Genomic DNA, 15,375 nt, shown 5'->3' with positions numbered 1-15,375 from the left:
AACAGTCTTTGAATAGGTATTTACCATATATTACACAAATAAATAACAGGCAAATGACTTTCAGACAAAGGTCACTCAAGGTAATTTTGTAAAGGTCAACATCACTCAACATATACATGTACCTTATATACAGTGTATATGGGGAACAAATGAATTTCAACAATATTTTAACAGTTATTGATCATTGTGCAAGTCATTCGTCATATGAAGTAGTTCAGGAGCATCCATAAGTTTTACTAATGTTCTTGTGTTCTAAAATTGCATCATTCTGTTAAAGGACACATCTCGTGTTTTCAAAGTATATAGAATTATATGCATTTTGTCTTCCTTATGCTTATAGAAATTAATTGTAATAGTTCGTTCGCTGAAGTATTGCGATAATTAGCCACAATATGGACTTAAATCTAAGCCCCGATTTCAAAAAGCCTAGTTAATTAGATAGGTAGTCACGTGGTACAGTGACGTCATATGCGACCTTCGTCGATCAAGTTGTTGTAAAAGTAGTGTTAGATATTTTCAAAAACTCGGGTTTTAGGGGCCTAATTTATTTACCATGGATAACATTTATTTCGATGTTGACAAATTTCCCGAGTCTTATATCTTTTAGTCACCAGTGCATACAAATAGCGACCCAAATGTAGCGAGAAAAGCGACTATGAAATCTGCATAAATTTGCGAGTAAATGTTTACATGGGATCACTGTCTAAACACAATTTGGTAATGCCATTTCTGTAAACAACTGTAAATAGCGTTGTTGTTTTTCTAAAATAAACAGTGCAATAATTATTAAATTTATTTTTGGAGAAGTTAGATAGGCCTAAATTATGATACGATTATGTATCATTGACAACTAGGCCTACTATCACGGGTACATTTCGGAAAAAAAATAATAATAATGATGATCAAACTTATTGTGAAAATCACAATACTTTTAAATTATTTTATTCAAGCAATTTTATTAATCATTATTTTTTGTTATCTACACGTTGTTACTTAGGAAGTGGGAGCGCGGCGTGCTGTTGTTGTAAACACGTACGCGTTCCTTAAAAAAAATGAAAGCATTATAATTCAATTCAAAGTCGGGAAATATTATATTTTATTATTTATAATTGAAAGTTCAATTATCTTTTATCTTTAATTTCTTTTTTAAAACTACCAGTTGGTAGACACTGCTAGCAAAGTTCTGCCTATATGTTGTTACAAGGTGAAGGTCAGTTGGTGTGAGTGTGTATTGAATTCGAGAGCAGAACGGAAAGCATATGCCGTAATCCTATATGTAACAGTGCGTAGCTTCGATAGAACAATTTTCTCGCAGTTTATCTACGTCTTTGTCCAAGTGCTTGTCTGAAAAAGTACAGGGACAAATTCTACTGGGGGGTTTTATGGCAAAGTCGTTGTGCCGACAAAAAATATTCACGTCTTGTCCCTCATACCTTCCTTCGAAAATTGAAAAAAAACCAGTCCAAATCCTCTCTACTGACAGTAAGTACACCCTTAAACGGCACAAAACACCCTAATGCAGTGTTATTTACAAGCTGTTAATGTGATAATTGTTTGTTTGTCAATTAAATCTAATCTGTTTATGAAATGGTTATCAACTGTTTTCAAATCTTCTCGCTCGAGGTCGCATATGACGTCACAGATAATGGCGCGTAAAATATCGAAGAAAATATGCATATCGCAAGATTTGAATTTCATCGCTTTCAAACTCGAAAACTACACAAACTGTTTCATTTAAAACACATGTAAAGTAGTTTTAGGTATGAAATGAATTAATTTTGCTGAAAAAATTAAAAAGTTTAAAAACATGCGATGTGTCCTTTAAACCACAGACACTACCGTCTTTGTAGGGAAAAAATGAAGTGATAATCAGCTGCACCTTTTATGATATAGCAGTTTTACAATGCACAAGAATTCACAATTAACATAATCTACTCTAATTTACCCATAAATCCATGTGTGACATGCCCACTTTAATATTACTAGTTTCTTAACAGTGTAATAGGGGTTGTAAGAATGGTGGGTGGAGTCAGCTGACTGCATACTGGGAAATTTTTGCTTCTGTGTTATTTTTGCCTTGACACCTAAGAAATATGATTTTTTCTTTGATTTCACTGTATTTTGATTCACTTGTTTAGAGCAGATTTGTATATACCATCATTTGATAATGACTGAAATTTGAATCTATTCTCTAAAAGACTGGCATTTGTTTTTTACAGAGAAAACCTGTCATTTACAAAAGAATGTATGATGCTTTAGGATTGTTGGTGGATTTTTTCCATGCTAACGAGAAAGGATTAGAAATGAAGAAAATTACATCAGACCAATGTATGGTAAGTATCTGATTCACTTCTTCCATCAGAAGAAAGGACACTTACGGAAGAAATCTTTTAATGATTTCTAACATATCAAACTTTAGTAATCATTAAATGGTACATCAACCTATGTCGGGGTAATGAAACTATAATTGCTTTAACACTAGGAATGGTCTTCATGACGTATAATAATAATGTCCTTTATTTATGAAGGATTGCACGATAAGTTATAGAAACTAGTTTACATTGTGGTCCTGTTCAAAACATATTCACAGACAGATATAATGTACAGAAATGGATAGATGATAAGAATACATGAAATATGGCATCTTACATAAGCAACACAATCAAAAGACATGGAGATGTTGAATTGAAAACAAATTTAGTGGGGGGAAAAATTGAAACATTTTACACAGATCTTAGTTTGCTCTCCTGTCTCGGTTTTTAAGCAAGGACCTGTTTTGTCCCCCACCGCAATGCGGAAGGGGACATAGAGATACTGATGTACCTCTTAACTTTGTGGACGTAACTCCTCAGAAACTGCTAAATGAATTTTGTTCAAATTTTGTAGGAATGTTAGTCACCATATGTATTTGATCATATTGCACCACCATTTTGATTTGACAAATTGTACAGGAGTTATGGGACTTTTGCGCTTCATCTTTTTTTGCAGCAGCGGGGGACATAGCTATGCGTAGCAATCTTGTATCCTCTATAACTGAATTCAAAAGATCTGTGCATAATTCATTTTCAATAGCCTCAGACTCACAAGATTTGCCTGAAATATGTTGTTTCATCTGCATACACATTTGCTGTTGAATACTCTGGGTAGTCATTAGAGAATAAAAGGAAAAACAGTGTCCCTAATATTGAACCCTGAGGAATGCCAATATGGATCAGACTGAGTACCCATCTTGCACATTGTAAACAGTTTTCAAGATATGATCTAAATCAGTGAAAAATGGCAGTCTATCTCTTCATTTTCAGTTATTGATTGTACATGTACTATTAAATTCACTAAAATCCATGTCTATAGTATCTTACTTGAAGGCTCTTTGATTAAATCCTTTACTGTATGTTGCTTTAGGAATTGAAGAAATTACTATCCTTATATAAGAAGGATACCTTGAAGTTGATAACCATTTTCTATGAAGAGAAACTCAAACAGCAGGTAAGCAGTACTATACAGACTGTACTTTCTTCAGAAAATTATTTTTTTAAAAACCAGTAACAACAAATGTTTAGTGTATTTATAAGGCCTATTTTTTGTGTTGCTTGTGATTACCACAGCCATTTTTGTGAATTGCTCCATCACATGTCCATTTATGGTTCCCTGGAGGTGACCCAATTGTTGTTGAGAAAACCTCTAGTTATTATTTTGTTCTTCTGTGTATTTTCTATTTATCCAAGTATTCGTTTTCACTGGGTTTTACTGTGTGTGATTGTGGTCTGTAATTTTAACAGTCTGAGTTCACCTCAAAAGAGTATGGAGTATTGAATGTGAGGATGTGCTACAGAAATGAGACACAGACCATGTTTGTTGAAAGTAAGTACAGAATATGGCTACATCCAGTAGTGTATCAAATCTAGTCAACAGATCTGACATATGGCTACATCCAGTAGTGTATCAAATCTAGTCAACAGATCTGACATATGGCTACATCCAGTAGTGTATCAAATCTAGTCAACAGATCTGACATATGGCTACATCCAGTAGTGTATCAAATCTAGTCAACAGATCTGACATGGGATTTAATCTGCCAAAGTGATATAACTAGGTTATTTACACACATATAGCATTTAGCATAATGATGTCACATCTTTTTACATCAGATTTATACTTAAATTGCTGGATTTATATTATATTTATAATAGCATATTACAATCCACATTTCATGTATGTGCACATAACATCTAGAAATACTGTATTTGTTTGAATAACTTGTATTGAAGTATTTATTTCATTACAAGATTACTTACTTGTGTTTTAACATATTTTAGTATTAAATGCAAAGGATGTCATACCATTAGATGCAAATGGTAAGTAAATTTTGTCTTTCAATTGTTTTTATACACCCGTCTTTAGACAGGACGTATTATGGTACAGTGATGTCTGTATGTCCGTCCGTCTGTTCGGAATTTTCTGTTTCTAATTTCATTTCTCTTTCACATATCAAGTTGAAACTTGCTATGTAGCTTCTTTGTGGATCATTCTAGATCTTGTTGCAATTTTGATCCATTTTGACCTCTCTTGCAGAAGTTTTGCCCCTTTATTAGGTCACCTGAATTCATTCAGGTGACCTATTGCTATCTGTTTTTGTCCGTCGTCGTTCGTCGTGCGTTAACATTTGAACATTTTCAGCTTCTTCTCTGAAACCCCTGAACCAATTTCAACCAATTTTGGCATATAGCATCTGTGGGTGAAGGGGAACAAAAATTGTGAAATTCGTGGTCCCTGCCCCCCTGGGGCCTGAGGGGTGGGGCAAAAACCATCAAAATGAGTGTAATTTTAAAAAATCTTCTTCTTTACTCCTGGACATCAAGAAGCCAAACTGTGGGCATAATTATAATGAGCATTGAGCCCTCTACCAAAATTGTGAAATTCATGGCCCCTGGGGCAGGGGTTCTTGTGTTAGGGGGGGGGGGGGCTCTCTTGGTCATATAGTGAAAATGGCAAAAACCATCAAAATGAGTGTAATTTTAAAAAATCTTCTTCTTTACTCCTGGACATCAAGAAGCCAAACTGTGGGCATAATTATAATGAGCAATGAGCCCTCTACCAAAATTGTGAAATTCATGGCCCCTGGGGCAGGGGTTCTTGTCTTAGGGTGGGGCTCTATTGGTCATATAGTGAAAATGTAGAAATTCTTTGAAAATCTTCTCTGTCTCTGGGTATTAAGTAGACAAACTAATAGCATGGTAATGATGAGCAAGGATGCCTCTTTATACCCCCCGCAACAAGTTGTGGGGGGGGGGGGGGGTATACTGGAATCGAGTTGTCCGTCTGTCCGTCCGTCTGTAGACGCAATGGTTTCCGGGCTCTAAAGCATTATCCTTTCCATCTACCGTCACCATATCATACATATGAACTACCCATGGGATGAAGATGTTCCCTATCGATTTTGGGGTCAAAAGGTCAAAGGTCAAGCACACTGGACATCGAAGTAGCAATATGGTTTCCGGGCTCTAAAGCGTTATCCTTTCCACCTACAGTCACCATATCAAACATATGGACTACCCATGGGATGAAGATGTTCCCTATCGATTTTGGGGTCAAAAGGTCAAAGGTCAAGCGCACTGGACATTGAAGTAGCAATATGGTTTCCGGGCTCTAAAGCGTTATCCTTTCCACCTACAGTCACCATATCATATAGATGGACTACCCATGGGATGAAGATGATCCCTATCAATTTTGGGGTCAAAAAGTCAAAGGTCAAGCGCACTGGACATTGAAGTAGCAATATGGTTTCCGGGCTCTAAAGCGTTATTCTTTCCACCTACAGTCACCATATCATATATATGGACTATTAATGGGATGAAGATGATCCCTATCGATTTTGGGGTCAAAAGGTCAAAGGTCATGCGCACTGGACATCAAAGTAGCAACACTCAGAAAAGAGGTAGTTTATACCTATTACCAACACCCTTTGGGAGATTGGGGTAAGCGGGGGGTATTCTTAGTGAGCATAGCTCACAGTACCTCTTGTTAAAATTTGTGAAATTCATGGCCCCTGGATCAGGGGTTCTGGTGCTAGGGTGGGGCTCTATAAGTCATATAGTGAAAATGCATTATTTCTTTGAAAATCTTCTTCTCTGTCCTTGGGTATTAAGTAGACAAACCAATAGCATGGTTATGATGAGCAAGGATGCCTCTTTCAAAATTGTGAAATTCATGGCCCCTGGGTCAGGGGTTCTGGTATTAGGGTGGGGCCCTATTGATCATATAGTGAAAATGCATTTTATTTCTTTGAAAATCTCCTCTGTTGCTGGGTATTAAGTAGACAAACTAATAGTATGATAATGATGATCAAGGATGCTTCTTTCAAAACTGAAATTTATGGCCCCTGGGTCAGGGGTTCTGGTGCAAAGGCGGGGCTGACCACATAGCTATTCAATGTTTCTTCCATCCAAAAGTAAAATTCTTATATTTAAACACAAACCTAATTCAAACATTGGAAGGTTGTTACATGATACTCAGGTGACCTATAAGGCCCCTGGGCCTCTTGTTTGTAAATTATTGTTAGATGGAGATTACATAATTTGTCCGAATAACTCCTCCCACAATTTTCAAGTGAGGAACATCTTGTTTTACAGAGAGTTTGTATGGATCAGTGTTCGAAATTGGTTTAAAACTTGGTATCGACCACGGGTCCATGCCAAAACAAGATGACATAGACCTCATCAAATTGGCATAGACCGCAACATTGAAAAAAAAAAATAACACAAATTCAAAACATTGTGATTTACTTCTAATATATTTAGAAAGCATATTTTCTTTTCATTTCCATAACAATGTCCTCCTTTCCTCATAATGTTTGTCAGACGTCGACTTTTGGGATAACTCTATTGCTTTAAACCTAGAAAATCGGCATAGACAATTTGGTCTATCCCAATTACAATTGGCATAGACCGGTGTCATTTGACATAGACTCGGTCTATGGTTAATTTCGAACACTGATGGATATGCATGTGCATGTGGCAAGGATATTGATTTTCTTCAATTTTTAAAAAAAATTACAGGTTGTTGAACTTTTGAGAAAATATTGCAAAGAGAGTACATGAATTGTTCAGTGAACTCCTCCCACAGTTTCCAAGTGAGAACCTTCTTGTTTCACAAAGTGTTTATATAGGTATTGAAAGATGTGCATGTGGCAAGGATTTTGATTTTCTTGAATTTTTGAAAATATTACAGGTTATTGAACTTAGTCAGTTTTGAAGAATTAGAGTACTGTTTTTCCTTCCACAGTTTTCAAGTGAGGACCTTCTTATTTTAAAGAGTATTTGTATGGGTATGGAAGATGTGCCTATGGCAAGGACTTTGATTTTCTTCAATTTTTGAGAAAATTACTGGTTGTTGAACTTAGTTAGTTTTGAGGAAATATTACACAGAGAGTACATGATTTGTCCTTTATTTTTCCTTCTACAGTTTTCAAGTGAGGACCTTCTTATTTCACAGAATATTTGTATGGGTATGGAAGATGTGCATGTGGCAAGGATTTTGATTTTCTTCAATTTTTATACCCCCCGAACGAAGTTCAGGGGGATATATAGAAATCACTCTGTCTGTCTGTCTGCAGATTCGTGTCCGGGCCATAACTTCTTTGTTCTTTGACATATGCATACCATATTTGGCACACAGGTGGATCACCATGAGACGATGTGTCTACCTTCATGACCTCTATATGACCTTGACCTCAAGGTCAAAGTTATAGGTTTTTTACAATGGATTCGTGTCCGGGCCATAACTTCTTTGTTCTTTGACATAGGCATACCATATTTGGCACACAGGTGGATCACCATAAGACGATGTGTCGAGTACCTTCATGACCTCTATATGACCTTGACCCTTGACCTCAAGGTCAAAATTAAAGGTTTTTTGCAATGGATTCGTGTCTGGGCCATACCTTCTTTGTTCTTTGACATAGGCATACCATATTTGACACATGGGTGTATCACCATGAGACGATGTGTCAGGTACCTTCATGACTTCCATATGACCTTGACCTCAAAGTCAAAATTAAAGGTTTTTACAATGGATTCGTGTCAGTGCCATGACTTCTTTGTTCTTTGACATAGACATACCATATTTGGCACACAGGTGGATCACCATGAGACGATGTGTCGAGTACCTTCATGACCTCTATATGACCTTGACCTCAAGGTCAAGATTAAAGGTGTTTTACAATGGATTCGTGTCCGGGGCCATACCTTCTTTGTTCTTTGACATAGGCATACCATATTTGACACATGAGTGTATCACCATGAGACGATGTGTCGAGTACCTTCATGACCTCTATATGACCTTGAACTTTGACCTCAAGGTCAAAATTGATTATAGGGTTTTGACATAGTCATACCATAAGACATGGGTGTATCACCATGAGACTATGTGTCATGTACATTCATGACCTCTTTATGACCTTGATCTTTGATCTCAAGGTCAAAATTATAGGTTTATACCATGGATTTGTGTTCGGACTATATCTTCCATTTTCTTCTACAAAGGCATACCATATTTTTACATTCAGGAAAGAGGTAATTTATATCTATTAACAACACCCTTTGGGAGATTGGGGTAAGCAGGGGGGGGGGGGGTGACTTAGTCTATTTCAAGGAAATATTCATATTATGCAAAGAAGGTATGTCACAGCCTGATGATGGCTGATACTACCTGAAGCAAAGTTCTACAAATTATGTCTTAAGAAAAACACCCTATTTAAGCATTTTCACAGGTGTATTATTAGCTGCAATAATGTAGCCCTATCCGATTTTTTTTACTCTGACGTTTTCGGGATAGGGCTACAATTCCATTGGATCTCCGTAATGGTGCAAAATAATTTTATGAATAACCGATAATAAACTCTGTGTATTAGTCCCAAACGTTGTTTACACCAAAAGGAGTACCAACTTTGTGCTCGGGCATGTCTAATAAAGGTGTTTTTCATTAATGTACAGCATGCAAAATTCTTCGTCTGCTCCGCCATGCTTGTTATCGAGAGATCTCGTAGGTGGATCTACTGAAAAACCTAAACATTGACAATCAGCGCGAAAATTATATGGCATATGCAAATGACTTGACAATCGGAAGTTGAAACTTCAGTACATCAAACATGGCGCACAAATATGAATCGAGAAATTGGAATTTACCGAAATTGTTGAAAATGGTAGAATAGAGCCTCACAAATCGTATTAAGTTGCAGGTTGTAAATTTATACATTGACTAAGAAACATAGAATATCATTTTATTTATGTAAAGAAAGTCAGCAAATGTTTAGAATGATCGAAAATGTTGCGGGAGTGAATCACTCCTGCATTTGCACCATTACGGAGATCCTAAGGAGTTGTAGCCCTCGATCTCCCCAAAAAAAAAATCGGAGAGGGCTACATTATTGCAGCCTAGTGTATTAATGTGTACCGTTTGCGGTACTCTTGTTGCATAAAATTTACCAATGCATGTATATAATTTCACTTGATAAAAATAATTTTTGATTAATTTATTTATCCTTAATGGAGGTTATGTGGATTGCAGGACCATTTTCTTCTTCCTGCATTTAAAAACACACTTCATAATTACATATTTTGCTTTGTAAAATGTTCATGGCTTAAGAGAAACAACTAATTTCATTTCATATGATGAAGAGTTATCTTTCTTTGTTACACTTGCGCCTTCCCCCATTCTTTGGTTTTACAAAATTAAATCTGTTACTTAGCTGTATGAAAGAAATCAATAAATGTAAAAGAGTATTTATGCATTTAGTCTTTGTCGAGATGTCGTTGTCGGACCATATTAAGTTTTTGACTTGATCCAGCGTAGGACTGATTAGTTCAGTTTAGTCTTGACGTTCGATGGGAACAAACTTTTCTATTGCCACATATTACACTCGATAATTTTAGTATGAAGATGTTTTGTTTGTTATAAGCTTTTGTAGTTTAGTTGTAGTTTTATTTTCCTTATTTTTATCTATTTAGTTTTCTATGTAGACATTCTATCATCCTGAAGAAGGGACAACTCATCCCGAAAATTTGACAATTTACTGTTGTTCGTGTGGTTGGTCATTTTTAGTGCTTTTTATATCCATTTTTATTTGACCTCGTATCTACTATTAGATCCGACATTTTAAATATTGAGTGTTGTTGGATTTTAGTGCTTTATATATATATAATAGAATTCCTGAGTAAACGGAAATGAGTGAAGCAGTACTGGTATGTACATATATACAGTAGGAAGTTTCTCATTCTAAATAGGATCTTGTTACTTGTTTAGGTACACTAATACTTTATAGAAACACATGTTTATCAGGGACAAACTATTGCAGGAAGTGATATGTATATGTTCTTTTTCATATAATAGAATACGGTAGATTGTGTTGTAAAATTCAGAGAAGGCTTACATTGACACTAATTAAGTATACTACATGCAGGAAAAATCAGCCCTAATCCTGAATGGGTAACTTTAAGATTAATTAAATCTAAATGATTTACTCATTATTTTGATTTAGCAAAATTATCAACACCACTGTTGTTTTCATTTACTACATGTATTAGCAATTTTTTAAAAATTGGAACATAAAGTCTTCTCAAGAATCACTAATCTACAAAATTTTGAGTATTTACTAGGACTGAAATTATACACCCCCTTCAAGATACAAAATGTATTGCAATACTTGTGCCATGATTCAATACTTTCAATACGATACAATTTACAGAAGAAACCAATAATGATATTGAAGAAAAATTTAATTACAATGTACCAAGATTCAAAATCACAATTTTAAAAGGAAAATATTGCCAAATGGTAAGATGCTTGTTAGCTCTGTAGTTTACACTGATAAAATTCATTATTGTTTTTGTCAGCCTCAAGGCAAACAACAGTCTGATCGTTATTCGAGGCTATTTTGTCCCTCATGCAGGTAAAGATAATAAATACAGGCTGATCCTGATGTCTTTTAGTGAACCTGTTTGTAATCAACGTATCGAACCAAAAATTGGAGCATTGAATCGAGTGTTTATATTGAACAGTATCGATATTTCGGTGAATCGTTTCAGCCCTATATAGTATTTACATGTATGAATAAGAAGACTCGGGCATTTAGCATTGTGTCCAGGCTTTCTTGTCTGTTATATCACAATATTCCACTGTTTGCCACACTTCATTGAAAGTAATTATGTGTTGATACAATACATGTATATTGTACTTTTACGGGATTTGGTGATCTCTATTGTTGATACAGTACAATGTATATTGTATTTTTACAGGATTCAGTGATCCCTACATGTTGATACAGTACATGTATATTGTATTTTTACAGGATTCAGTGATCCCTACGTGTTGATACAATACATGTATATTGTATTTTTACAGGATTCAGTGATCTCTACGTGTTGATACAGTACATATATATTGTATTTTTACAGGATTCAGTGATACCTACATGTTGATACAGTACATGTATATTGTATTTTTACAGGATTCAGTGATCCCTACGTGTTGATACAGTACATGTATATTGTATTTTTACAGGATTCAGTGATCTCTACGTGTTGATAGAGTACATGTATATTGTATTTTTACAGGATTCAGTGATCCCTACGTGTTGATACAGTACAATGTATATTGTACTTTTACAGGATTCGGTGATCTCTATTGTTGATACAGTACAATGTATATTGTATTTTTACAGGATTCAGTGATCCCTACGTGTTGATACAATTTTGCCCAGAGCATGTTTTTGATGATGTCCCCATGCAGCAAACTAGCATTAAAAAGAAAACTCTCAACCCAGTGTTTGATGAATCCTTTGAATTGTAAGTAAGATGTACATGATGTAGGAAATTACTTCAAAAATCTTCACTTTGAATCTTCTTTTTTTTCTTCCTTCCTGGATCTTGTTTTCATCTTTTAGATACACAGGGGGTTCTGTTTAATCAAGGGGTTCCAGCCCGTTTAATTCAATGGCCTATTTGTCAGGATAAAATTATCAAATAATTCGAATATTTGATTAGCCGATTTACCAAATGAGTAGACTTAATATAAGCCTTTTGTACCTCTACATAAAGACTTTATTATAAGTTTATTACGTACTAAATAGCTTAAGTGTTTTACACTGCAATACTTCCTATTAATAACAATGAACCATGTTATCGATAGTATTACATTTTATTCCTATTAAAGTATAAGTATTGTGTGTCTATACAGTGTATTGCTTCATTGTCATTTTGCTTACTATTTTTAAATAATCATTTGTTAGTATTACTGCAAACGGCCGCCATGTGAACCTAAATGTACAATGTATAAAGAACAGAAGACACAATGCAACCCTAGTGTTTCCTGATTCACACTGCCATGCAATAAAATGAATAAAAAATAAAATCTCTTTTTTTATTTGGTATTTCTATAAAACACAAATGCTCTACTCTGCTTAATTGCGGCTGATGATTGAGGTTCAGAATAGTCAAGTCGCTTCGCTGTTTCTGTCTGTGGTATATTTTTCTGAAGAAGAAGCTTTACAGCTTCGAATTTGTCTGCAAGTGACAGATCTGTTCTCTTCCTCTTCAACGACATTGTGATATGATGGTGTGAGAAACTTTCTGACACATTTATGGTAAAAAGATAATTACTCACAATTATACCAGGTAATCTTCATAAATGATGCGTCTAATGATTGTTTTCCGTGCAGAATATTCAAGCCTATTTTGTTTAGATATAATTACACATCGCTGTAAATATGTATACATGTAGGTATAAAAATATACGTCGAGTAATGGAAGATAACTCCATACTCGCAGTTTTATCTGATACAAGTTTAAAAAGTGTATTTATTTCCATTAGAGTTAAAACTAACAAATTATCAAATAAAATATATAGGTCATCGCGATTTTTAAGATGTGAGACATACATACACAAAATCATATATCGCTGTCAGAAAATTGCAATTTTCCTTAAACAGCATATCAAAATTTCATAAAAACTGGTTATGATGATATCATTGCATTCTTAACAATTTCATGAAACTGTTTCTTCACAAAAATATAAAGGAAACCTATCACGTAATAGACTTGATAAAGAAATCAATGAAAACAGAGTTATTGCCCTTGGATTCAATATTTTTATACTTATCATTGATTATTCATCTATAATTTAGACTTTTGAAATAGTTTATTTTAACAAGATTTTTTACAATAACTATTGGAGAAGACTCCCAACAAAATTTCTGTTCCTATCAAGCATAAATCTAAATGAATCATTGATTTTGCCAAATCTGATGACATCTCAGGAGGGTGGAATTAGTTTTTAATTCGAATTCCACACAAGCATAATTATTTTGTAGGTAAAATTTTGCTTAGACTGATTCATATTCAGAGCAAATTACACGTACCTATCTTAGCTATTTTAATTCTATATATGTTATTACTACAGTAGCTTGATCTGAAGAGTCAGATCACGTCTCGTTGACAGACGCGGTTCATCAGATCACACGAGACGCAACGCGTTGAGTTTGATTTGATGATTCGCGCTGTCAACGAGACGTGATCTAACTCTTCAGATCAAGTTACTGTAGTAATGATAAATTTATTTTATACCCCGTTATGCATTTTAAATCCACATTTCTAAGATAATAAATATAATCCAAATTATCAAAAACACAGACATAGTAGTATGCAGTGAAATTATATTTTGTGTACGCAGTTTTATTTGTGACGTACTGGTCAATATTTTCCACAAAAAATGTTGCATTGAGGCATTGTGACATCATCAGTTTCAGAAAACCGGATCACACTCTGTGAAATCCACAGTATCAAAAAATGAAACATTGATGGGTTTATAATAAAAAAAATTAGGTAGGAACCTCTTTACTTAGAGATATATATATATATATATATATATATATATATATAAAAGCATGGAAACCCAACAACACCTTACTTTCTTAAAGTGTCGAATCTAAAAAGATACAAGGCCAGTAAAGAAATCTATAAAAGCACTGAAAAAGCCACGACACTGTTGGTTATTTAAACTTCAAATTTTCGGCGCAACCCGTGCCTTTATCAAGAGACATGATTTATGTAAATAAATATCACACACCACGAAAAAACGACAAATACTAATAATCTACATTGTGAGCAAGAATGATACACTGATGTACTGAATTGAGGAAAATTAAAGAAGTATGATAATGTCAGTGTTGAGCTATGAACATATGAAATACACAAATAGTCATTGTTCATTATCTAGTAAAAATCAGTAGTGAAGAATGAAGTTTTATTCATAAAAACAATTAATTTACTATTATTTAATGTTGTAGTCTTTAAATATGATTTTGTAGCCCATGTTGGAGCAAATAAGATATAAAAATCAAGCGTTTAAAAGCTTGGTTCTATCAAAGCATAAATATGTGATTGAAAATAATATCACAATATTTAGATTAATTTTGGCTCGGACTACTGAATGACAATGACTGCACTGAATGAAATCTTACCTTTTTCTGACAGCAATGTTTCGATAGACCAATGTCGACAGCGAGGCGCTGTGCTGGTGTTCACAGTGATGGACCATGATTACGTTTTTGAGAATGACTTTGCAGGAGAGGCGTATGTTGATATGTGCAACATTCCAGGGGTAGATGGGCAAGATATCTCAGGATTTGATGCTCTAGCCATCACTGCCTTACCACTGATGCAGCCACAGCACAAAGGTACAGCATGTAGCACAAAGTAATAGTATGTAGCACAAAGTAATAGTATGTAGCACAAAGGTTCAGCATGTAGCACAAAGTAATAGTATGTAGCACAAAGGTTCAGCATGTAGCACAAAGTAATAGTATATAGAACAAAGTAATAGTATATAGCACAAAGTAATAGTATATAGCACAAAGTAATAGTATGTAACACAAAGGTTCAGCATGTAGCACAAAGTAATAGTATATAGCACAAAGCAATAGTATGTAGTACAAAGGTCTAGCATGTAGCACAGAAATACAGCATGTAGCACAAAGTAATATGTAGCACAAAGGTTCAGCATATATCATAAAGGTTTAGCATGTAGCATAAAGGTTCAGCATGTAGCATAAAGGTTCGGCATGTAGTGCAAAGTTCCAGTATGTAGCACAAAGTAATAGTATGTAGCACAAAGGTTCAGTATGAAGCACAAATTAATATGTAGCACAAAGGTTCAGCATGTAGCACAAAGGTATAGCATGTAGCACAGAAGTACAGCATGTAGTGCAAAGTTCCTGTATGTAGCACAAAATTCCAGTATGTAGCACAAAGGCACAGCATGTAGCACCTTTTTATGATTTTCTTTGACAGTGATAAAGCTCAGAATATGCCATGATCCTTAAGT

At 34.8% G+C, this 15,375-nt stretch overlaps 1 protein-coding gene across 5 annotated transcripts in view; it reads left to right on the top strand.

Moving 5' to 3' along the window:
* Nucleotides 1–15,375, top strand: part of LOC125671916 (BAI1-associated protein 3-like) — a 120,374-nt gene that overhangs the window by 90,860 nt on the left and 14,139 nt on the right. For 4 of the 5 annotated variants that reach the window (XM_048907901.2, XM_048907903.2, XM_048907902.2 and 1 more), the window contains 6 exons: nt 2,220–2,333; nt 3,403–3,486; nt 3,780–3,861; nt 4,317–4,355; nt 11,717–11,840; nt 14,526–14,728. In XM_048907901.2, the coding sequence (XP_048763858.1) occupies nt 2,220–2,333; nt 3,403–3,486; nt 3,780–3,861; nt 4,317–4,355; nt 11,717–11,840; nt 14,526–14,728 (646 nt within the window). Of the gene's footprint in view, nt 1–2,219; nt 2,334–3,402; nt 3,487–3,779; nt 3,862–4,316; nt 4,356–7,055; nt 7,130–11,716; nt 11,841–14,525; nt 14,729–15,375 lie in introns of those variants that run through there. The other variant, XR_008802595.1, reaches the window with a different exon arrangement.

Source organism: Ostrea edulis, chromosome 4 (genome assembly GCF_947568905.1).
Source record: "Ostrea edulis chromosome 4, xbOstEdul1.1, whole genome shotgun sequence".
In the NCBI taxonomy this organism is placed as follows: domain Eukaryota; kingdom Metazoa; phylum Mollusca; class Bivalvia; order Ostreida; family Ostreidae; genus Ostrea; species Ostrea edulis.
Note: the sequence above shows the minus strand (reverse complement) of the source record. Positions and strands in the feature narration are given on the sequence as shown.